The 25,905-nt window shown below is 41.7% G+C and overlaps 1 protein-coding gene across 1 annotated transcript; it reads right to left on the bottom strand.

Moving 5' to 3' along the window:
• Positions 1 to 378: 378 nt before the first annotated feature.
• On the bottom strand, positions 379 to 25,905 carry SRD5A2 (steroid 5 alpha-reductase 2). Its single transcript, XM_066314369.1, has 5 exons — positions 25,622 to 25,905; positions 5,234 to 5,397; positions 3,307 to 3,408; positions 2,205 to 2,355; positions 379 to 1,659 (listed from the first exon to the last, which is right to left on the bottom strand). Exons 1-5 carry the CDS (start codon positions 25,903 to 25,905, stop codon positions 1,593 to 1,595), a joined length of 768 nt encoding a protein of 255 aa, XP_066170466.1. The 3' UTR covers positions 379 to 1,592.

Raw genomic sequence — 25,905 nt, 5'->3', positions numbered from 1 at the left:
AGTAAGGGATGATGAAAGAAATTTCTCCAGAGGTATGGTGCCCTGGTGCACTCCCACAGAGGACCTCCATATGGGGAGAGCCTGTGCCACCTCTCCATGACAATTAACTGCAACCATTGCTCGTAGGGGGTTTAAAGCATATGTGTCTTGCTCCTGCCATCCAAAAATGCCACAGGACTGGGCAGAAGGAAAATGTGCTCCTTTCCTGCCTGCAACCAATGTTTTTCCATGCAACATGTCCAAGGCCCATGACAGAGAGGATGGAGTTTCTTTGCAAGGCATCCAGCACTGGGAGACACCCTGTGCTTGGTAAGCCATGTCACAGAGACTTGTTTCTGCAAACACTAAATTATAGGCTAACACAGCTCTGTTGTTTAACATAAAATTTATTGTGTTTTGGAGGAAATTGCATACAATCAATCAGGTTACTCCAACAGCAGGTCATATGTTTCATGTGTGCAGTCTGGTCTTTTTCTTTTTAGCTACTCAGCATAATTCTTAGCAGGATTTTATGCTCTAAAAGTTAACTAAAAGTGTCAGCATCCAAGAGGACATCTCTTCCTATTGGGGTTAATGATACTTTTTTTGAAAATTCCCAACTACCCCGAAAATGGGAAAAGGCATTCTGTCTTTTTGTAAAAATTCAGTAATATTTCTGCATCATTTCCTAATAAGAGTATCTGAAAATATTCTCTGCAGACAAAATGTACTGCCAGTGTCAGAGAACATTTTCTTCAACACAGAGTTTTTTATTTGTTGTAATTTTTGTCATACATCACCATTTCAAATCTTTTTATGAACAGCAACTGAGTGGTTTTGAGTGGAAAAATTGTTATTCTGAAAAAAAGATCCGGATTTGCAAGAGAAAAGAAATGCTAATGGAGCGGCAATTGCTATAACAAAGTACACTTAAAAAACAAACCCTGATGGCTGAAGATTAATCATCTGACAGTGAGGAAAGTAATGCTTAAGGAAGGAACACAGACATTGTGCTTGTCAGTGCCAGCTTCCATCTCCGTGTACCTCACCTCACCTCTGTGCCCTGGCGCTCTGCTCCCAGCCCTGTGCCAGCACCAGTTCCCTCTTGTTACTTGGTGTTTCTGGGAGTTAAGATGGCTTTTAGATGAAAAATAACTGGCTGAGTAATTTTGGGGGGGCAAATGAGACCCATTCTCTGTTTTAAAGTGTGGCAACACATAGGGCACTGCCAGCAGAGCAGGGGCACGTGCTACAGCATGGAGGCAGGAAGAAGCAATTGCAGAAATGCTGTAAATTGGAGTGGCTGCTGAAGACTTCTTCCAAAGTAATGGGGTTACTTTCCACTTTTCTGCAACAATATTTAGCCAATGTTTCTTCTCTGATGTCAATGCAGTTACATATTTATTTTTCTGAGAAGCAAATATGTTTTTTGGGGAGTCTTATTGCCCACAGCTATCTGCAATTTCCCCTCTAGTTAAAACAAGAACTTCCATAGTCTCTTACAATCTTGGGTTATCATCTATACAATGAATTATAGTCAGACCTAGCATTAAAACTAGGAATTGAAAAAAAAAATCCTATAAAAATAAAACAAAGAGTCCATATTTCAATCATTAAAAAACAAAAGGAATCAAGGCTTTCCTTGATTTTGGATAGTCCGTAAATGTCTTGAGATAGTACCTGAAAGAAAATAAGCAAGACAGTGAACCTGCATACATAGAGGGAAACTGCACAGTTTCAATACAGATCAGCTGAGGAGCCTTAAAACTGCCCCAAGCTGCCTTTCTTTGTTATCTCGGTGTGTTACTCTGCAAAAGAGCAGTTTGGAAACCACACCTGGTTATTTAATTAACTGATAATACTGTTAAGGTTCTAATAGGCCTACAGTAGAAATTTTAGGAATTCAGAGCATATCTACTCCAAAGGAGCGCAGAGGTTGCAAGGGGAACCTCAGGAAAGGCTCACATTTATGAGGCTGAGTAAAAAGAGGCTTTAGCAGGGTGGGAGCACTGATGCAGCTCATGTCAGATGAAATGACTGTCAGGCCAGGCCCACTTGACAGGGGGTCCAGTGACTGTCTGCCTCACTCAAATGGGCCAATACACCTCCTGTGCATGGCATTAAACTTCAGTTTTATCCCAAACCCTGGCTCTGCTCCTTCCTGGCACTTTGCAAACTGCATTCAAAGAGGAAGTAGCAGCATATGGCAAGGAACAGTTTGATACCTGTGATGGTGATAAGCACGTGGACCAATGCAGCAAAGAGTGAAAAACGCAAAGGCGAAGGCTGGTAGGGACCAGGTTGCAATGGCAAAACCAAACCATTCCACAATTTCTCCAAAGTAGTTGGCTCCAGAAACGTAGGTGAACAGTCCTCCTGCAGCAACAGACAAAATATTTAAATTTTACAGTCATCTCCTGCACATGGAAGGTTCTTTCGCATAAAGTCAGCAGCAGAATATGTGCTGTTTCTTGTTCAACCCCTAGCAGCAACCTAAACACACTTCCCTGAAGCCAGTGGAGCCATGCCAAAGGGGGATCTTGCTTGAAATTCTTGTATAAATACAAGAATCAAGGGGGGTTCTGACGCAGATATTTCCAGCGCTTTCACCATCATTTATTTTCATTTGGAAAATAACTTAAGAAAGACCATTATTAGATTTAAATTATAATAATTAGCATTAGTAAATTCTTTTTATGCCCTAAAAATATTTTGCAACTTCACCACCTTTGGGGAATGCAAAATCTGGGTCTCAGTTTTTTGCAACATTTACAAGAGGCAGGTAAACATTCAAGGTGACAAACTCCATGAGAGACATATCACCATCCATAACAAGCCAGTAGAAGGAGTCAGTACCAAGCCCAAGAAATTCTTGGATCCCCATCTATATTGGTCTACAGAGCTAGACATTTCCTGGAAAGGCAATTCAGCACCTTACATCCCTGGTGTTATTATTTTCTCCTAAAGTTTACACTTTGAATCCAGTTTTTGCACAGTAAGAAGTCCACTACTACTCCTTTCTGGGCATGGAGAAGCCTATTTCCTTCTTTGCAGCTGCCTTTTGCAAAGTTAAAATCCTCTTCCTGTGTCTCACTTTAATTTCTCAGAATTACCAGCCAATTTTCTAAAATCTCTCCTCACAGTTCATGTTTTCCAGATACTCTTGCTGCTGCTGCAAGCCAGCTCACACCAGTCCCTTCAGCTGAACGAAGTACCTGTGCCAGACCAGCTTCTCTGCCATTATTATCATTTCCTGTGAATTCAGTCAGAAAACATGATTTATTCTGCTGCCCTACTTCCTTCAAGGAAGTGGGGAAAAGAATATACCTTGAGGAATCTTGTAAGTGACTTCCCCGGGTTTCCTCAGCTGGCGCAGCAGGAGGTCACTGTGAATGTTGATTCCCATTCCCAGCAGAAATAAGAGGAGGCCTAAGAAACCAACAAGAAATGGATTAGAACGACTGCTCTGTCTAGATGTCCCTAATCAAGCTCATGTGTAAGGTTTGGCTTTGCAGCAGACAGATAGGGGTCGTGATGTGAGGTGGGTGGATTCTTTTTCAAGTCAAAAGATGCATTGTTACCAAGGAGGCTACTGAACAGGAGAAGCACAGGTGACTGGTGACACCAGAGCACTTCCAGCTGAACTTCTCAGGTGGCCATAGTCACCATTTGTTGAATACTCAAGGGGGGACACAAAGTACCCCATGGACAGCACAGCTGATGACAGCCAGCCACAGCTGTGGACATTACTGCAGAGTAACACTGAGCTGTAGACAAGTACCAATAACACCCTCATTTTACTGCTCAGGAAAGAGAAGCACAGAGACACAAACTTATCCAGCACATCACTGGAGCCAAGAAAGGAATCTATATCTCAGCACCTCTCAGTCCACTGCCAGTGAGGCTGCCTGGACAGAGCTATGGGCATGGATGGAAAGCAGGTACTTGCTGAAGGATGCTGACATTATCAGGCCAGAGTGATCCATTGACCAGATTCTATTTAACTGAAAAACCAGAGGCATCTGACTGAGAAAATCTGCAGGTGGCATGCCCTACATTTCATGCCACATTGGACACTGAGACATCCACTTCTGACAATGACTGGAAAGCAAGAAAACAAATAGTGTGTGCACTACAATGTATGGAGAAAAGACTAAATGCTGATAAAACCTTAACACTTCCAATAGCAACAGAAAGTCGGTAAGGGTCTGTAGAGGAAGAATATACTGTTTGATTTTTCTTTAATATTTCAAATACTGCTAATTCTGATTTTCCTTTTTTTTTTTTCTCACATTAAATATATGTTTTATCTATCATACAAGTTAGGTGATCTGGTGTTTTCTGTGTTGGGTATGGGAGGTCTTACTAAACAATGTCCAGAATTTTTAGTATGTGATGCTGTCTGAAAAGACTGAGTTTGCATGCATGGTCTGGAACAGGGTACAGAGAGTACCTTGGTTAGTTTGTGCTTGTTGTATCCAAAACATTTCCTCAGACCTCCACGTTTCTCAAAATCCTCATTTCCATGTTTACATTTAATAAACACTCTCTGCGCAGTACCAAATCTGTAATGCCATCTAACTGCTCTTGTTCATTTATTCTCTGAAGGATTTTACAGGGTGAAATCCAGCTAGGCTATTAAGTTACAGAATATAAAGGAATCGCATTAACATACAACCAGACTGTGCCTGATCGCTAATCTTCCCCTGTGCCTTTCACGAGAAAAAAGAGCTCTTTGTCCCTAAAGCCTAATTCATGCTGAGGTTTTGCCCTCCTTTTCTGTCTCGCTCAGAATAGCTGCACCAAGTGCAAGGCTCCCCGGCAGGGAAGAGAAAGCCACAGCTTGCACTCGCACACAGCCACTGCTGGGTGCACGCTTCTGGCTGAGCAAGGGCACACCCCCATGCACCTGGGCCCTGAGATTGCATCTCCATGGCCCATAGCAGCAGGAGGCTCTGGAGTGATGTCAGTAAAAGGAGGCTCGTCATTTGAGACTAACACATAACATCATATACCTTCAAAGGTGTCTGCCTAGCAGAAGAAGAAAAAAAAAAAAAAAAAAAAAAAAAAAAAAAGAAAAAAAAAAAAAAGTTACTGCACATTTACTTGTTTTATCTGGGCCAGCAGGCAGGTCTTATGCTGATTTCCATCACAACAGATTCGACTCACATGTTCACTGAAGATTAGGACATAATTCAAAATGCTTACAAATTGCTTGGAGATTAGATCTTGGGAATCCTGCAGCTGTAATTACCTGATGTAAATCTGATGTCGGTGCACCAATCGTTTGGATATTCGGCGCAGTAAATCAGGTAGTACCCCTGGAGGAAGCCATTATAGATACAGAATAACATGCCAAAGAAAAGCAATTGCAGTGGGAAAGGTCTGCCTCTAGTGAAGAAAGGGTAAATAAATGTCCTAAGGTAGATAAGAAAAAAATGTCAGCACATTGCTCATGATAACATTGTATTTGCAATTTCTCTGCTGTAAGGAAAAAAACTTGAACAAAGCACAAAGTAGAGAATAGGTCAGTAAAGACAAAAAAATTGAAAATAACTGCAACAATACAAGATCAGCAATTAATGGGAACATGAAATCCTACAGATATGCATCTTTTTCTGGTCCTTCAGGACTGCACACAAGCTGGGAAGTCAGAAAGCTCATTCAGATTCACTGATGCTTTGAAAATGTCTCTGTACCTTTCTCTGCGCATGGTGAAAATGAGGGATTCGTGCCCACAAACAGCAATTTCATTTTAAAACTTGATTTAATGCTCCAGTGGACCAAGCAAAGATTGGTTGCTGCAGAGGGACATGGGGACAATGATGTTCAGACATCACTGATGTTTGTGAGGGGCAGTACCCATTGCAATAGTGATTCTCCAAATGAGCAACCTATCTAGCATCCTGGAGTAGCTTTGTTATGGAAAGACATTCCTGATTCCACTACAAGAAGGGCTTTAACTTACTGAGGGCTTTAACCCGTGGTGGAGTTCAAGGCAGTGTTGAGACCCTTCTGGCTCTCTCACTCCCTGCAGTACACAGCCTAAAATGTAATCCCCTTTCCCAGCCTCTCCCACTTCATTCAGAAAGAGACCCCCATGCATCTCTAACACACAACAGCTCTGTCCTGTTCTGTCCTGTTCAATGTCAGAGCACTGTTTTGCCCTTCTTGGGGAGCTGCTTTGCCTCCAGTCCCTTCCTCCCCTCCATGCTTTCACGCTTCTGTTTAAAATAAGAAGAGCTACAGCCTGAGTTTAATATACTATGCACCAAGATTTCCATGCAGTTACAGCACCTAGAGCTTTCTTAGACAGCAGCTGTACTAACAGTAGCATTAACATCTACGTAAGCAAATAATTGGTGCTTGTATAGTTTTAATCTATGTATATGTTTGCTTCAGGTGGGAGTATCCCTCTTAACCCTTTGGACAATCCACATCATCCCTGACAGACTGAAACAAAGAAGTTATGTTCATTTTAGTAAGTATTTTCTTACCTGGCCAATTAAGTTCTGTAAGTGGTAAAATCTACACTCTTAATTTCTTTCTTTTGCCCTCGTGGGCTTTGGATGGTGCTCATCATACCAGTATATAAGCATTGCTGATAAGTAGTTCACATCCCATGTTACCAGTGTCACCTTAAGCAAGCTGAGGCATAAAATGTTATAATATTGTAAATCTAGATTAAATCATACTATGTCTGGAAGTGAGTAAGCAGAGTACAAGCAGCAACATGTTAATGTATTCACTGCTTTCCAAAGCAAGGTAAGATGTATTTCCAGCAATTAAGGCAGCTGTGATGCAGAAATGCTAAAAATTTTTAAAGAAAGAGAAATGTAAGAGGTATGGAAAATATTCTTCAGATACTGCCATCACTTTTTTTTCATATTTATTACAGAGTGGAAAGTAATGCTCTTTGGAGTAATGTTTCAAATAATCACTGGTTTTGCCCTTTGGGAATGTGATCTTGGAGTTATGAGTAGGCGAGGTCAGCTGAAGAATTCTGATCTGTTGTTGAAGTCATATTGACAAATTCGACCTCAAGAGTTAGGAGAAAAAGTGTGAAACTTGGAAATGCAGGCTTTAAGACAACAAATTGTACAGAAGAGGGAATGATGTAAACCACACAAAGTGAGTTTAGGAGGTGAATTTATACAGCATATTCAAGTAGGACTGGCACTGCTTTATCCTTTGCCAAAACCAGTCAGGTTTAAGAGCCTCTGAGTTTTTGCAGCTGATGCAAACGAAAGTTTCTCAGGTCCCAGAAAAACTGATTGTTTCCATGTTGCTTCCTGGTGTTGCTGTTGCAGAATAGAGGTTATACACCCCTGAAAGGTGACTTATCCTGCAGTAACAGGAGGCCACAGACCTCTCTGCCATGGAGTGCACTAAGGACAGAAGGAATCTGCATGTGAAGTAAAAGTACAATGGCAGGGGAGCCAGGAGGCACCAGCTTTGTTTAGTTGTTGAGGTAGTAAAATCCTGGCATCACTGTAATCCTGCCTCATAGCAGTTTGGACAGTCCAAGTCAGGATTTCATCCAAGAATCTTTGTTGTGGAAAGATTCCCCAAGGAAGTCTCTGTGGTCTGTAAAACCAGAGGCCAGATTCAATTCTCTGTATCAGATTGTACTACATGGCTAGTTGAGGGTGCACAAACTATTCCTGATGAGATTTGTAAAAGCAACAGAGATAAAGCAGGGGCTTTTTAGAGGTTTAAATATTCCATGGAAGAGTCTGCAGCTCTGCTGGAAATATTTTGCAATGTGAATATCAAAGGGGGCCTGAAGACCACCATTTTAGAAAAACAGAGCCAATCTGGCCTTTTGGTTTTAGTCCAATGACAAATTTGACCTTTTACGTTCGTTGCAGTATTGATGACTAATTCATTACTCCTTTATTATCTTTACCAGCCAAAGGCACTGTATCTGACTAAGCCATTGCCAACAGCTTCTTTTTAAATGAATGAGTAATGAATTATTCATTTTATTCCCCATCATTAATTTTCCAAAAGAACAGGTTTTGAAGAGAAAATCATTTGACATTGCATCAAATTTCATCTTAAAGGTATTAGTCCAGCTTCTTGAAAACTCCAGAGACTCTCACCTAAACCCAGGGGAAGTATAGGTTTGCTCTTCTTTCCACAGAAGGTGGAAATCTTTTCACAAATGTTACCATAATTGACTAAGAGTAGATTGTCAGTCCTCCAACAGCTTGTCAGTCAGAGATGTTTATGCTCCTGCTATGTCTTCTCCTCTCCAGATGCAGTATTTCAGACAGTAACAGCTCACTTGTCACTTGGAAACTCAAGGTGTTTTACACCTGGGGCAGCAAGGGTGCAAGAATGGAGGACACCTGGCTTCCTCCAGCCCTGTGGGCCACCAGCCTCCTGCTGTGTCTGCCCATCTATGCCTCTGCCACCAGGCCTCCTTCTGAACAAAGGACTAGGAAGCAGGAGGATTGTAAGGTGGGGCTGATCTGGTGCCTCTCTCCTTGAAAGCATGTGCTGGCCATAGCCCAGCTTTGTCCTACTCGTGCTGGGGCATGGTCTGAATGCACTGGCCCATCCCCTGTGGCCCTGGCCAGCTTCCAGAAGAGAGTTACGGACTTCTTCTGGCCAGGAATGCTCTGAGTCCATGCAGGGATTTTTGGTTCTCCTTGGACCGTGGAGGGCAGGGCCTGCCCTGAATCCCTGGTGAGGATGAGCCAACATGCCAAAGAACCTGAGAACCACTGAGAACCACTGAGAACCACTTCCCCATGGCTGGGGCTCCATGTACTCTGGTTCTTTACTCATCCCACCCAGACATACAGAAGGTCAGGAGGGCTGGTGGCTCAGGGCAGGGTGTGCAGCCAAGCCCTCCCATGAGGGTGATGCCCTCAGGGCCCTCCCAGCTCATGTGTACACTGAGCTGACACTGAAATACCCTCCACAGAGAGGTGGGTGTTATGCAGTTGCTGCAGGGGTCATGCAGTGGGTGAGACATCCTGCTCCATCGAGGGCCCATGCTGGAGTGCCTTTTCTGACTCTCTGAAAACTCCTTGTTGAGGTGCTGTCTGCAGTTCTCACCACTCTACTGGTACCTTCTCAAACAAAGACCTCTCTAAGTAGAGTCCTCTCTGGACTCTGCTGCACCTCCTTCCTTATGGGGTTGTTTTCACTTTCTCATTTGTACAAATAATTGTATCTCAGGTGATAAGAAAAACCCTGTGATTTGTGTTACACCAACTACAGACCAGTCAGACATGAAAGGACTGGCCTGCTATCAAATCATGGGTTTACTTTTGATCTGTCTTATGCACAGATTGGCAACATGGGTGTTTAAACCTGAGGAGATTACACAGACCAGTTCTATTTGCACCAACAATTAACACCGTAGGCTGTCACTGGCATCACATTACTGGGGAGCTGCTGGCACCCTTGGCATACCTGACCACTTGGACAAAGGCTCAAGTTCACAAACATTATGGACTTCTATTTGGGGTGGCTGTGATCCCTTTCAAAGAGCTTCTAATTATTCTGGAGAGTTATGGATGTCAAACTAGATGTCCCAAAGACTTCTGCTGCTGATTAGTTGGCACATACTTTCTGAGCCCCATTCTGTAGGTTATTTGTAGGTTAAATGCATTCTGAGGTAATTTTAAACTTTTACTGGTTTTGAGTTGTGTTACACTAATTCTCGCTGAATATTTATAGGAGAAGTCCACACCAGTACACAATCTGGCACCTAATTTTCCTGTGGCAAATTAAAAATTTCCAGTTATCCCAGACTGGCTTGAAACAAATGTGATGGGTAAATGTTCAGTTCCATGCAGCAGGCTAATTTGCTATCAGTTTAAAACAAAAGTAAAACAAAATACTCCAAAATACTTTCAAAAGTGAAAAATTCAGCATTTTAGCTCTCCTTCATCAAGATTTCTACAGATGCCCTAGCATCACAATGCAGGTAGAAACTCCTCACCTGTCATATTCCTCTCCTCAACATCCTACCCTGAGATGCTTTACCCTTCCCCACTTACCCTGCAGCAGTCTGAGAACATCATCAGCCAGGAATATTTAGATGAAAAGTAGGTTATTAGTGGCTATTTGTACTGTGCAGGGTGGACCATTTTGTTAGGGTCTGCACAGTGAGACATGCTCTGTCACAGACTGAGAACAAAATCTGGGCTACACCCAGGTGACACACCAGCAGTGCTGGCAGGCAGGAATCATGGACTGCCCATTAAGCCTCTGGCAATACCCACTGCAGATGCAGGACAGACAGCAGACCTCATCTCCTGTATTGCAGCTGTATCTCATCTCCTGGTGTAAGGAAACTTTAAATTCAGGAGCTGAGCTCTTTTTCTGAAGCTCAGAAAAAAGCCAGAGCTCCAGCCAGAGCTGCCTGAAGAGCCCACCAGCGCAAGGGGTGTGCAGTGACTGTGAGTGCCACTGAATGATCCCAGCTGCAGGGCATATTTCCTGACTGGGGCAGGAATGTTCCTCATTCCTGCATCACTGGGACAATGTGAAACCATCAGATAACTGTAATCACTTCCTGGACTGAGGCCCAGTTTATAAGCTCATCTTAAATCACTGAACAGAGTCGGTGAGGGGAGCAAGAGAACTACCTTTTTATTTTCATTGTGAAGGTTTATTTATCTAGTGATGAAAAAAAAACAAAGTTAGAATGAGCTCTCCTTTCCAAGACAGCAATATCTTTCCACATGCAAAATACCCTCCTTCCATGTTCCTCCAAAGGTCCTTGAACAAATTTTGATGGCTATAATTTAAGGAATAAGAAAGATAGATGTATGATTGAAAAATCTTATGATTCAGATGTATAAAACAATACTAAACCTGCCATATCAGGTTCATTTCTGAGGATTCTATCTAAAAATTGGCTCAATCTACTATCCTTGGGATGTTTGTCGTTCATTTCCAAGATTCATCCACCCTGAAGCCTGTTTGTAGGGACAGTCTTTCTTTGTGGTCTCTAAGTATCAGGTCCAGGGCTGGATGAAGACTTGGGTTTCAAGGAGTTCTTGAGAAGAAAGAAAATGGGAAAGAGAAGGCCTGGCAGCACTGATTTAATGCAAAGACATCAGAAATGCAGTAGGATTTCATGGCAAAATGAGAAGAGACTTTTAAGAGACTGCCATACTGAACCACGGGGGCTGCTGAACTTGTACTGAGTATAAGAATAAACTTATTTGAGATAAAAAATAACACACAATAGTAGAGAATAATTAATTTGAGAGAGCTGAATAGCTGTGACCAATAGTTGCCCTGATACTGAAAGGAATTTAGTTTGAATGCAATGAAATTTCTGCTAAATATAATATAGAAAAAACATGGAAGTAAAGAGCTAGGTAGGACTGGGAGAAGGGAGATAATCAAAAAATACAGACAAAGGTGGGTTCTTTAATAAAGAGAAGACAAAGATTTGGATTTAATATTAATTTTTGTATTTCAGGGGGTATATTATACTCCATTGAAGAGAGGCAGAAGGTAGCAGCTGCTGAGGACAACTGAACACCATTTACTGCACTTTGTTCTGAATGATCTGACACTAGCTTCTGCCAAGACAGAGTGCTGACTGTGAGGAACCTCTTCTCTAATCCAGTGTGACACCTTCAGAGTTTCATAATGGCTCATGACTCATCTAACATTTTATGCAAACCGAACTTCTCAAAGATGATAAGCTCCCTAGAATAGATTAGCAGTTGCACCAGCATTTATGAGCAAAACTCCAGAGAGGTACTTGCTGTGCCAGGAAGGCTGACACCAAGGGTCACAGCATTTGCAGAACAGTCAAAGGAATCAGCAACTGCACTTGACTTGTGGCCACAGAGCTAAAAACAGACTTCAGGTTGAAACCTTGGTGACAGGTCAGAGAAGCTCAGTTTCTTACATCTGCCTTTGAATAAAGGGGGGTTATAGGAAAAAATATTTTCAAAAGCATTTGTATCTGATGGGAAAGGCTAAAAATGGTGCTTCTGTATCATTGTCAATCGTTGAAGACAAAGAAACCTGATGCATTTAACCTTGCCTAAATTTAAGGAATCTGAGCTATGTAACACTCAGTTCCAACATTATAAACACCTGAATTAGTCATTGTGACCATCTAGAACTAGTCAGTTCTAGATGCCTCATTGGTTGATATAAATTGTAAGCATGCTGTGCATTAAGCAAAGTAAGAAGGACAAATACAGTCTATGGATAAAGCTTAGTGCTCTTCATATTGCATATAGATATTATTAGATGTGCTATATTTAATAAAATGTAAGTGGTTGAAAAACAAATTAGGAAGATGGAAAGGAATAAAACCTTAAAAAGGGTATTTGGTTTTAATTAGTAGAGAAGAATTGTGTAGGCTTGACTCCAAGGCAAAAATTTTTGCTCTTCTAAATTCACTGCAACAGCAGCCAGGTTTCAAAACTGTTTTGCAATTTTGTTTATAAATTACTTCATTACTCCTCTTGGTTTTCCTCCATTATGTCTGAAAATGTCACTGAAAAATCTAGTGTCTCCCAGTGACTACCAGCATCCAGGCAGAACCAACAAGGTAGAATTCTTCTGGTAAAAAGGCATTCAGTCATGAAAAGCATCATATTGTTTTTGCAGATAGAAGATCAAAACACTGTACTTCAATTATTATACATTTTTTAAGGGACACCGAGAACAGAATTGTTGGGTTTGGTTCACTATCAAGCTGCCTCAGCAAGTCATAATCCAACAAAAAATTACACTCAGTATACATTTTTATCAGCATATTTGTTTCTTAAGTGTTCTTATTTTGGTCCAAATACCAAAGAGGTTTGAAATATTCTTAATTTAAAATATAATTTTATTTTCATTTGCTATTGCCCAGCCACTTATATTTTTCATTTTTCTTTGTTTTGTGGAAGGGAGATCAGAATGAGAGCTTAACTAAACAAAGGGAAGAATTGATTGACTGCCCTGAAACAAGAACCAGATGAACCAGATATTAATATCTTTCTCACCATCCCTTGTCGAATTGGGCATATTCATGAGAAAGAAAGGGATTTTTTTTTAAAGTACTTTTTCATAGCCAAAGGAGGTAAAGTGGAGCTAAGAGAGTAAAGGGAATATGTCCCTGTACAGATCCCTGCTGAATTAAGTCCCATCCCCTGCAAACTCACAGTTTGTCCTCAGACACTACACAGCCAAGTTAGTGGAGTGCAGAATGTGCAGCCTGATGGACTCCTGATGGAGCAGTAACAGCAGCCTCTTTGATGCAGTCCTGTGTATCTGCAACAGCAGGAGGCACTTACATTTCAGTATGTAGCTTAGGTAACCCTATTTTCATGGAATAGGTTTGTTAAGTGAAGAAACTGACATAAATTTGATATATTATAAGACAGGGATGGTAGGAGCAGACAATGTCCTGTGTCTTGACCTTAGATTTTTTTACACAGTCTCACATGTCAAACTTATAAGTAATTAGGAGTTTCCTGGTTTAGAGGATGTAAGTGATTGCAAAACCGATTGAAAAAATATATCAAGGAATAGTTAATAATTGTTTACTATCAAACTAGATAGATTTTTTTTCAGGGAGGTTTTGTGCAAAAGACTTTTCTGGTAACGCTCAGAAATTTTTCATTAATATTATGCCTCTGAGGGAAAAAAATATTTGCACTGTTTGTGGTTGACACAGCTTTGAGAGATACTGAGCACAGCAAGAATGAAGGCCAGAGTATAGAATAGTCTTGAAATACTTGTTTGATAGTTTTAAAACTGTTGATTCAATTCAATAAAGACAGTGGCAAAATAGTACACTTAGTTAAGACCAAATGTAAAAGACAAGCTGAAAAATGGGCTGGATAGGAGAGGGCATGCTGGTAGGTAGCAAACTGAGCATGAGCCACTGATGTCAGACTATTGTGAAAATGAGAAATGTTAAAATGTGTTGTGGGAATGGAAGTGTTGTTGGAGCCACCTGAGGTAATCTTTCCCATTTCATGCCATTAGTAGGAACTTGAACTTAAATGATACTTAATGGAACTTAAATGATACTCCATCCAGCTCTCTACAAAAGACAAAGTGGAAGCAGCCAAAAGAAAAACAACTGTGGTCTAGGAAGAGTGACATGAAGAAAGACTGAAGGACTCAGGACTCTTTAAAATAACTAAGAGAAAACCAGTGGAAGGCATAACAATCTGCAATGTATTAAAAGCTCCTGCAAAGAAGAAAGGACTCAAGGACTCAATTCTCCTTGTCAACTGGGAACACAATAAGAAGCAACAGGCCTGAACAAGTGTATAGAAAATGCAGCTTAGATATTAGGGAAAGGCAGTGAAACATTGGGACATACTAGGAATCTCAATAAGCAGCAACTGTTAAGGACAGACCGGACAAATGCCCATCAGGAATGAGAAGAAAAATTGAGGACTGTATGTGGCCAGGAACTGCCTGGGAATGGGAACATAGTGATATTTTGGGCAGAGAAGCTCTGATGAACTCAGCACCAGGCCAGCTATCACAGTTGAAACCCTAATTAAACTTGGTCCAGATTTGTACTTTCATGGGGATTAGGGGACAGACTACTTGTATGGGGATTAAAGTTCAACTTGACTAGATGGATTGTGGTGATGACAAATGTGCAGATCTCACAGTGCTTCATGATTACTTCTACTACTTGATAGCATCTAAAGGGCAACAGTACTTAGAGGTTATGGGAAGATTTGTTGTTTTATCTAAGCAATAGTGTGTCAAAGCCTTAGCCAGCCAAAGGTATCTCCCTCTTTCCTTCTTCAGAAATAATCACTTGATATTTATGAAAACAGATCACTTTGTTCCTATTGCTAAACTGTGTGAGTCTGCCAAAAGTGTGAAATACATGCCAGAGTAACTTAATCAGACATTATGCTGTGCACTTCAAAAAGTTCCCTGCTCTGCTGGAGCAGAGAGTTCTAAGAGTTCACAGAGGTTGAGATCGTGAGCAGAACAGAAGGATGCTTCTACATAAAAACTGGCACAAAATCCAAGGATGCATGGATCTGCACTTACCAGATAGTCCCTGTGGGCCTGAGAAATGATCAAAGGAAGACGGACAAATGGTAATCTACCCTTATTCAACGTTAAATCTTGGTCAGATTATATCCAGCCAACATACTGAACCTCTATGTTCTCATGGCACTCATGGCAGTGCATACACACAGAGAGGAACAAAATTTGAAGTGACCAGGTCAGATCCTGAGTTTGTGCTTACATTAAAATAATCAGAACACTCAGAAGCCTTTTTTTTTTTTTTCCTAAGGAAAAGCTGCCATGGGCTGATTCTGAGTCACAATTGTCTCTGTTTCCTTGCAAAATATGTCAAAAGATTTCCTAACACTGAAAGCTCGTGAGTGAATCCCTCCACAGTGTCAGTATTGTCTCCTGATACCTGGATATTGCCCTCTTACATCATGACCTTTTCCTTCCCATTTCTTCTCACTCCTGCCCCACTACTGCCCTAGCTGTTTTTAACAACTCTCCTACTTGTCTCTTCCTGTGGTCTTTCACCTAACTTTTCTATCTCTTCCCACCTTGTAGCTCTGACTGCAAATATCACAGTGGCTTTTATTTCTCTGCATTCAAGACAAGTTGTATTTTTCCTAATCCACGTTGCCAGAACTCCAGCTAGGAGACCACTTCTTCCCTGTTGATTATCCTAGCAGCCAGAAAAGTCTTGCTCTGTCCCTACAGTGCCAGCCTAGAGCATACTTGGCTGGATTGCAGGCTCACGTGCTGTGGTCCTGCTTATAGCCTCAGATGAACCAGAGGAACAGACTCTAAAAATGTTAGCTGACGACCTTTATGTTTGAACAGATACAAACGCATCTCTCAGACAACTCCGCCAAGTTTAAATTGCTTTCCCTGGGAAGAGCCAGAGACATGTCTCACTTTAGTAACCTTAATCTAGGCCAAGTTTTGAAATGTGAATGCTTTAATGGTTCTTCTTTTTTTTTTTTTTTTTTTTAAAGTTCTAAAGAGAAGCAAACAGGCAAAAAACCCCTCAACGGCATAATGTAAGTACTTCTCTTCCTCTCTGTCATTTCTCAGTATTTCTTCCTCTCCTGTTCTCAGGAGCAGCAGAAGTTTAATAGAGGTCCATGCATTGTCCTACCCCAGATGTGTGAACAGGAGTCACTGGAAAGTTTTGCTTCTGGAGGCATTTGCATGTGCATCTGTAGCAGGAGACCATGCTGATGCGACTGTTCTTCTTTGGGCAGCCCAGCCAACTTATCCAGAGCTCTCTGTAGCCTTCCTGCCCACCCTGAATGATGGCATGACTACCAAGATCAAGGAGACTTGGCTTTGTAGGAAAGTCACGCAGCCCATCTCTACCAGTATGTCAAGAGGTCATTACCCTGCCTCAGGATCTGCTGCAGCAAAGTCTTGCCTGGGAACTGATCTGTTCCTTAGCATCTCCCCTAGGCAAACCCTCTTTCTCTAGCAGACAACACATCTCCTTGAAGACAACCTTGTTAAGGGGACATTTTCCAGAGCCATTTCTGGGAGGCAGTCTCCCAGATTAATGTTGGATTAAGCTGGTGAACACTAGTGCTGTTGTAAGCAAAATGGTGTCTTCTCCCTGGCTAAAGCTGACTGTGGGTGTTGCTACTCTATTATATGTTTATAAAGGGTAGTTAGGAAGGAGGAGGTCAAACCTCCAGCTTCCTTCAAACAGGACTTTTTTCATTGTTTTTGAAGGTCACATTTGGATACACCTTCCTAAGAATGGTGAAACTTTCTGCCCATCCTTATCTATAAATACGGTAGTAACTGGTGCTTCAAAAGTTCACAGCCAGGTAGAATTTAGCTAAAAAATTATTTAAAATAAATTTGTACCTGTAAAAAATATACTGTTTTTCTTCTTATGAGCTACCTTTTCCCATTTCCCTACATGAAATATTTTGACTCAGTTTTAATTTGTTTGGTTTTTTGGGTTTTATAACAAAAAGATCCCAATGCTATTTTTGTAACAAGATGTTGCAAAAATAATTAGGATGTCAGCTGAGTGGTCAGCAAAGAGTAACGTAGCTCTTACATTTAAATGAGTGTAGACATACATGATTTTACTTATTTGAACAAATTCAGTAAGGATCACCCTACTGATCAATTCACCTGCCATGTTTAAATCAATTCCTGGACAGAGAAGGACACTTCGAGGTGCATAACTTAAGAACTGTCTCTTAATTTAAGTCTGAAAGTATCTCTTTATCATAACCTTTCTTGGCCAAAACTAATTTTGAAGGAGATACTGAGAATATAACTTCCACCAAGGGAAATATGCAATGTCTGGGATGGACACTGATTTATAATCATACTATTAGGATGTTATTTCACAATTTTATTATGCTTAACATAGCTCCACAGAACAGGCAAATTACCTAATTATATAAGCTTTTGGTTATACAAAGGGGCTATTGACGTGTGTCCTTTTGCTAAACAATATTCATTGGCTTAGTAAAAAATTCCTACCTCCTCCATAATGGCTGCCTCTCTGATGCTAAGAAATCGAAAATTCAGATTTGTGGATCTTGAAGGAGCAAGATCCATCACAAATTTCCCACTGAGCATATGGAATAGACCTTAACACTTTTCTCTTGGTTTCTATTTCCTACTTAAAAGACTAGCCCAAATAAGGGCCTACTACAGACATCTCATGATTAAAACAAATAATTTTCTTCTTTGGTAAAAACATTACTACTTTCAAGGAAAAATATTTACAGAAACTCCTATATATAATTTAATTTTTTTTCTGCCTCTGTCTTAGTATAACCTGTTATAACTCTGCTTTTCTGATATCAACACTGAGAATGTGGTAATGCAAATCCAGATGCTTACATCCCTGCCAGTCTTACCAAAGCCCAGTGGAGTTTGGAGCTCAGAATGTTATCATCCTATAAGGATTTAAGCTCATAGGACAGCAAGTGCTTTAACTTTCTTGGTGGGCTCAAACATCATATAGGTGAGATCAGAGGAACCTTCTTGTACCTTGGTGATGTCCTGGTGGCTGGGACTCAGGTGTCTGCCCTGGAACTGCAGTTTGGACAGTTCACTGCAGAGCAGCTGCACTGACACCCACCAAGTCATTTTATAATTAAGAGCTACAGTGAGGTCCCAGAGCAGGCATGTATACTCCTTTAGTGCATTTAAAGCTGCCTGGTAATAACAAAACAGCACAAGTGAATGAGCATCAGATATAAAGATACTCCTAAGAGGCATGTTGTCTTGGAAAGAAGTGAAGAAAGATAAAAGTCTTAAGTTCTCTCTGCAGAAAATCTTCCAGACCAGGAGACAAAAGGAAAAATCACATGGGCAGAATTTGGGCTGGGCAAAAATTATGGGTTTCTGTAATGTTAGCCCACTTTCCCTTGGAAAAAGAGTGTATACATAGGATTATTTTGCACTAATTGTTAGGAACACAATCAGATAGTATTCTGTTTTGAGAGCAGAATTAGGAAGGTATTTCATAATGCTAAAGAAGACTGCAAGGAAGTAAACTCCACACCAGCACTGGGTACATGAACATTTTACAATTCCAAGGCAAAGCATATGAGGCTTTCGTTGGCTATTAATACAGTAATTTGAGGAACCTGGATAAAAATGAATCTAGTATTTTCACGGAAGAGAAGAAATTATGTATTAGCTGGGATGATGAATTATGATTCACTAGGATGACTGGGGAGTAAGGAATACATAGAAGAGGCAGAGCAAATGGCCAGCCTCTGTTAGGGATATTGCTGACAGATCTAGAACTACTGCCAAGGCCAAACAGCAGGAGAGAGGATGCAAATGTGCTACTGTGTATCTGGTGAAGGCCAAAAGGAATCTGGTCAGGGTCTATTCCAAAGCATCAAGGTGAAGGAAAAGAGAACAGGGTTTGTTACTTGTCAAATACCTGCAGATTTTGTATTGGAAGGTTAATTATAGAGGTTTCAAGAGGCCAACAATAAAAATGTCTTTAGTTATGGGCACTTAATAATGGTAACTTTCTAAGACCAAATAATAAAACAACTATTTCTGTGGGGGAAAAAGTAATCTCTGGGTTGGATCTATTGGACCTGGTTGTTATTATCTAGTCTGGTTATATTCACTATTAGCAAGGACAGTACCACTTCAATATAAATATCCTTCAAACTTAATCTAATTTCTGTTAATCCACTTCATATTTCAAAAAACGTAACTGAAACTCTGTATGAACAAATACAGAATACCTCTAAAAATTATGAGCAAAATAATTTATAAATTACTTACTCATTTGGAGCCTCCTTCCTTCAGCATTTCTGTGGAGGCTTGAGCTGCTTTTCTTACTGGTCAAAAGTAGGTGTTCCTACTTGAAAAAAGGGCCAGTATGTCCAGGTAAACACAGCACCTGCCTGACCAACCAGGCAGTACAGGCAGGTACCCTGCATTCTGCAGAGCCGGGGGAATGCAAGAGCCTTTTCCTTTCTCCCCTCCAGCTTAATTCCAGAGAGAGGTGAACTGGCCAAAGGAAGTGTTAAAAACTTATGTGAGGATGCAATTTTCAAATGCTCCTTTTTTCTCATTCTCTTGCCACAAAATTCTGGGTTCCCTGATCTTTTTAGCAATATGTTAATTTGTATAAAGCCAACTTCAGGTGCATCAAATGGGTCACCTCCAGTCAGAGGACTGTGGGGATCCAGCTGCGTCTCAAAGAGCAGCTTTGCTTAGTATCTTTCAGATTCGCCTCAGTGCACTTCAGAAATGAAGACAGCAGCTTGGTTTGTTAACATATTAACGGAGTAAAATAGAAAACAAGAATTTGACTTGATGGAAAACAAAGTTGCAAGAGAAGAAAATGAAGGAGTAAATGTAATTCTAGGCGGTCGTTGAAACTGAAATGCCTCTTTAAATTGCTTGTGCCCCAGCTATTGAGGGCAGCATAGAAGGGGCAAATGCAGCACCTGTCTTTACACCTCCGTCTTCAGAATTATCTTTGTAAATCAGTGGGACAAAGCCTTCCCCGCTGCCACTGTGCATGGTGGCATCTCCTCTGCTCCCTCACCACTCTGTCTTCCGCACTGGCAAGAGAAACGCAGCATTAACATTTATATGGAGCTGGATTGCAAAGGCTTCCTCTCATTGCCTCATGCTATGTTTCCCACCTTTGGTTTTTGAAGCTGGAGACTGCAAAATGGAAAGGCAGCAAAGGGGTTTGTCCCGGCCGCCTGAGGGCTTCCGCCGGCATTCCCAGCACGGCCCCTCCGGCAGGAAAGGCTGTGTCACGAACTACATTTCCAAGTCAAATACTTTGTAAGTCATTTATCACAAGAAGTGTTCCTGTGGGTACGTCTTACGCCACTCATCATTTTCAGCTCGTGACCGGCTTTCCACAGAGATTGCACATACAGATGGCAGACTTGGCAGTCATTTCTTTTCTCACTTTCTTCTTCCTTTTCTCTGCCTCCCCACCCCATCACTTTTGGAGGCCCCTAGCATCACAGAACCTACCTAATGAAAGAGAAGACGCTATGAGCTTACTGAAAACAGACGTGAAAACTCAGCTTTCGATTTTTTGTCAGATTCCAAAGAATTCCGATTTTAAGAACGTTGCCTTTAGCACCAAAGAGCATTTGAATGTGATGAGATTCACGCCACGCTGTGCTAATAAAGTGCGCGTTGAGACACAAAGAGCTGTCTGAGCAAGGAGAGCAGCCGAAGAGGCCGGGGCTGGGATTCCTGCCTTGCTTCTCCTCCCCTCGGCAGCAGCCTGCCTGCCTTCATCCCTCCCTGAACGCCACGAAGAGAGAGGCTGCTGCCTAGCGGCGGCCGAGAAAGGCGGAAAGCGTCCTGCTGTCACGGCCACCGGGCAGGGCAGGATGGGGGGACTTCTCCCGGCTCCATGCGCTGCCCCCTTGAGCCCCCTCAGACAGAGCCGCGGGCAGCACCAGGGCAGGGCTGGCTCTCTGGCAGCAGCCAGCACCCAGGTGACCATCTCCTTTCTCTGCCAGCACTGGGCTAGCCGGGGCACAGCACCTGCCAGAACTGGCTCACAGGACTCCTGTAGGCAAGCAGAGAGGTCCTCTAAAGTCCTTGTCAATGAGGCACCATCAGCGTTAACTCAGTTTCCCGAATAGGATTGGGATGGCCCTTTCAACCCTCCAGCGCATTCCTCAAGAACCTGACAATAAATACAAAATTGCCACTGATTTTGCGGCTCATGGGACAAATTCTAGACAACCAATGACTACTAATGTGGGCAGGACAGCATTTCTAAGCAGTGTGCCCATATAAAAAAAGTTGTTTTAAAAGGAAAGAAATACAGAGATATAAACAAAAACCACTCCTAAGGAGCAATAGATTGTAACCTTGGTTACAATCCGGGTTACACCAGCTCCAGAGTGTTCTAAGTAGCCTGGAAACACAGGGTGTCCCTCTATGACTCCAAACAGAAAAGCACTCTCCCAGTCTGTAAACATCTGAGTAGGATGGGGGAACAGGAAAGTAATGTTATCTCTAGACATGCTACTACAACTCTGGTACTATATTATACATCACACAGTGATTCCTTTATTTTAAAATGAGGATATTAAAAAATACTAATAAAAAAAAGGAGATGGGGGAAAAGAGCCACAGAAATCATCTGAGGACTAAGAGGGGGAGAAAAAATTGCATTGAGGGCTATCTGCTGTGTTTCAGTGATGTTATAAATCCAGTTTAGAATACTTCCATTCAAACAAAAAAATATTGTAGCTATTTGACACCACTTCCAAAAGCAGAACAAGTTAATTATGCTGGCTTAAACCTGTTCCTAAATTTATGAAAAGGTAATTTTATCCTGACTAGCTTCATGATGGATGAAGTATCATGTGTCTGCACTACTCTAACTCTGTGTCAGATCAGGTAATGTCTTGTTCCCCTATATCTGGCATAAATCCACCACAAACCCATAAATTCAGCCACATCATGGGCAGTAATTAATGCACCAGAAATACGATCATGTGCTCCTATATTATCTGGATCAAACTGATGCTGACAGAGGATTTGACAACTCTGTAACAAGCAAATTAAAACATGATCCAGTACCGTGTAAGTGATATCATGGCAAGAAAATACTGAAGGACACTGTGGAGTGCTTTAAATTAGCACAGGGTGGATGGAAGGAGCAAGGCCCACTGGGAGAAAATCAAGACCAGGCAAATTTAAGCAAGACATTTTAAACATGTTTTAGTAAGGGTAAAAGAATTCAGAAGAGAGCACTACCAACGAAAACACTGGATTTCTACATTAAAAAAAGGATGGATTTTTCATTCTCAGAGGTTTTCAGATAAAGACTTGAAGTTAATCTGAAACATGTGCTTTGATCTAAAAGAAGCTACTGGGGCAAGACAGCTGGCTGGAACATAAAGGAAGGTAGAGTAGCTAAACACAGCAGTCTTTTGAACTGCAAGTTGCCAATGTGTTTCTCCATTATGGACTATAATGTCATTCTGAGCATACCTCTAATGAAAACTTCCTCATGTATGTTTGCTATAGTAGATGAGACAAAATTAGGAGTTATAAAAGCTTTCCTGTGGAGAGAAAGAAGTCACTAAATTATGCAACAATATACAAATAAACTGTTTCATACAAACATAGGGGAATGCTTAAGTACAGATACCAGATGATGAGTAGTAAAAGTAGGAGTTGATTAACAAAATTCATTTATAATTAAGAGTGGAACACCTTTATTCATTTCAAAAATTTGAAGTCAGAAAATGCAGTAGGCTACACCAATTAGGTAAATGCAATTTTATTATTTATTGATTTAACACTTTACTCATTATCCTTGCAAATTTAATCACAAAAGTATTTAAAACTGTTGTTAGATTATTCCAAGTTTAAAAAAAAAAAAAAAAAAAAAAAGCAGACGAACAAACAACAAACCAAAACCAAAAGAAAACCTAAAAAGTCAAAATAGATCCTATAGATCCTAACTGTTATGTCGAAGTACTGAACCTCTTTTCAAAGACTGAATGGCAATGGAACGTTCTAATCCAGTGTCTTCAGTACATGGTGTTATGATTTATTCAACATCATTTTATAGGTAAACAGCCATCATATGCAAGTGCACACAATACATAAATGCACTTCCTTCTACTCCTTTTTCAGCTCTGCAGTAAGACAGCTTGCCCAACAGCATTGTCACCGGGATGTGGTGGCACTCAGCATGGAACAGGGAAGCCTAATATCCCATAAGATACTGCCTGGAAAACCCAAGAGTTGCAGGTAGGCTTAGACTGGAGCTGATTCTGGATGGCAAAACCTGTGATTGCCCAGTGGTCAGGGATGTCTCCTCCGTTGTTGTCATCTTCCTCCAAGGACTGAGTAAATCCCATTCTCTTAGTTAAAGGCTTAATCCAGGTCACAGTTATTGTGTCACTTACTGATGGCTAAGAATTTGACCCAACCTTCAGAGGGTCCAAGTAGCTAAAAAGTCTAAGTAGCTAAAAAGTCTAGAAAAAAAAGAAAGCTGCACAAGTTCTGTTTAAATGTGAGATATGCTAATGGCTAAAAAATTCTCTGTATCAATAAATTATCCTACCTGCTAGAAATTGTAGATAACCATTAGCTATGCTAATTGTTGAAACTTTAATGTCATCAATAAGGCTCTAATCACAAACACAGCCAAAGGTCATTCTGCCAAGGATCCCTCAAAGAACCTGCCTGTCCTATAGTATTTTCAGGCAAAACCCAGAAAAACTTCTATTTTGTGATTTTGCTGCTCTTTTGCATAAAAGCAGAGTATTAATATTTAATACAACATTTCAAATATTAATTGATTCAGCAGAATGTCAGATGGCTTGTGTGAGAAGGGGGTGCAGCCCCTGTGTGAGAATAATATTAGAGTAATATGCTGTATTGGAAAGAAAAGTTTTATACAGAAAGGAAAAGCTTGGTTGAAGTGAGGGCTTTTACTTTTACAAGAGAAGAAGTATCCTCCAGCAACACATGAGAAGATCCCTGAACTGTCTGGGAAAGAAAACATATGAAAACGCAGTGCTTTTGCCTAAGCCTAGCAGTAAATTTGGAAAAGAAGCCACAGAGTCAGTAGATGTATGCATAATGGTAGGGTAACATTTCTTTTAGTTGTCTAGTGGTGTTCATTGATAGTTGTGTTCCTCAAACAATCAGAAATTCTTGATAATAAAAGAATGCATTAAACTAAATTCTGTATAACTACATATAATCAATACATCTAGCTTTCTGGAAGCCAAATACGTTATGAGTGTGTCCTCCAGCTGACTCCTGCAGCAAAGACAATGGCAGTGATAACAAATATCTGTCTAAAATAGTGTTTCAGCACTGTAAACCATTCTCTGTTTTAAATTCCTCCACAACAGCCTTGAGTTTCTAGCCGTAAACTATCTGTAGAGATACTGCAACTGGATTTTCAGTATATTGACTTTGGTTGAGTAGTAAATAATAATTCCTGATCAAGTATCACAAGAATGTTTTCTATTTCTATAAGGCAAGCTAGAAAACATATATAGGAACAGTGGAGAAAAATGGCAAATCATGTCAAGGTTTTGCCTCAGAAGTTACATTGCTCTTTACTACATATCAGCATAACATTTTCACGTGCACTTGCCACTCGTGAATAAAAAGCCTTTTTTTCCATAAACAGATAACCAAAATTCAACTTTCTCATGAAAGAACTCCACAGAAAATGGAAGCGGAACAGAAAATGGATTCTGGTGATATTCTCCAGAACCAAGTCCCACTGACTGCAGAACTGGGTGACAATTGTAGAGCTATGTCTCTTCAAAGTTATCACCAACACTGGATGAAAATTCTGCTATTTCTTTGAGCTCTTGATTAGTAAATACAGAATTAATTAGAGTTACAGCATTCGTTAACTCTGACAGGACCAGGTTTCTAAAAAGAAAACATATACATATAAAAAAAAAAAAAAAAAAAAAAAAAAAAAAAAAAAAAAAAAAAAAAAAAACAACACAAAAACCCAACAAAACCCCCCACAGCATAAATCGGTACTTCGGTAGTGGAGTGAGAATGACGAATTGAGCACGAAGAGCCAACTTTGTTGCCGCGGCACCTCACGCCCGGGCCCCTGCGCTGTCCCCGCGGTGCCGCGGGCAGAGCCGTGCGCTGCCGGCTCCCGGCGCTCCGGGGGTTTGCTCCCGGCCATCCCCGCCAATTCCCACGGCTGCACACGCGGTGCTTCTCCTGCCCGCAACAAGTGCTTCCTACTTACCTTTACATAATATTGGGCTGGGTTTCATCCAAACCTTTGCTTCAGCTTAAGGACCCCCCCACACACACCTTTTTTGTTTTTTTTTTTCTTTTTTTTTTCGTTTTTTTTTTTGTTTTTTTTTTTTTTTACTCCCCCTAAGAGAACTATTCAAAGCATCCATCCTCTCCCCTCCTTCAAGCGCCCGAGCACCACCTGCTCCTTCCCCCGGCGGCCGGGCCGGGACAGAGATGCCCACCCGGCCGGTCCCTCCGCTGCTATGGGAGTCCCGGGGCGCGGACGGCCAGCCGACTCGGGAGGGAGCGATGCTGCTGCCGCCGGGACCTGCCCAGCCCCACCGCCCGCCCGGCTCCGGCTGCGCCCGTTCCCGCAGCTTCCCTTGGTTCAGTTTCCCGAGGCGAGGCTGCCGGGAGCCGCGCCCGGCGGCGGTACCTGTAGAAGTAGTGCCAGCAGAAGAGGCAGCAGAGGAGGCGGCAGCCGAGCGGCTCGAGGCGGGGCGGGCTGCGCAGCGCCAGCAGCAGCGCGGGCACCAGGAAGGAGGGCAGCTCCTGCAGGAACCAGGCGCAGCGCGCCGGCAGCCGGCCCCGCGGCCGGCACAGCCGCTCCTCGTGCTTCCCGTAGCGGGACGGCACCCGCAGGTACAGCGAGAGCTGCAGCAGCGCCAGGGCGCCCAGCAGCGAGCTCAGCGCCAGCACCAGCCCGGAGTAGCACTGCAT

Source organism: Sylvia atricapilla, chromosome 3 (genome assembly GCF_009819655.1).
Source record: "Sylvia atricapilla isolate bSylAtr1 chromosome 3, bSylAtr1.pri, whole genome shotgun sequence".
NCBI lineage: Eukaryota > Metazoa > Chordata > Aves > Passeriformes > Sylviidae > Sylvia > Sylvia atricapilla.
The sequence above is the reverse complement of the archived record's forward strand: the minus strand, read 5'-3'. Positions and strand labels throughout refer to the sequence as shown.

Excerpts from the sequence above, each read along its gene's own strand:
- SRD5A2 (XM_066314369.1), bottom strand. The coding sequence starts at position 25,905 with ATGCAGTGCTACTCCGGGCTGGTGCTGGCGCTGAGCTCGCTGCTGGGC. Across the intron at positions 2,356-3,306 it reads CACTTACAAGATTCCTCAAG|GAGGACTGTTCACCTACGTT; the intron begins GTATATTCTTTT and ends CTGTTGCTGCAG. Across the intron at positions 1,660-2,204 it reads CGTGCTTATCACCATCACAG|GTACTATCTCAAGACATTTA; the intron begins GTATCAAACTGT and ends ATTTTCTTTCAG.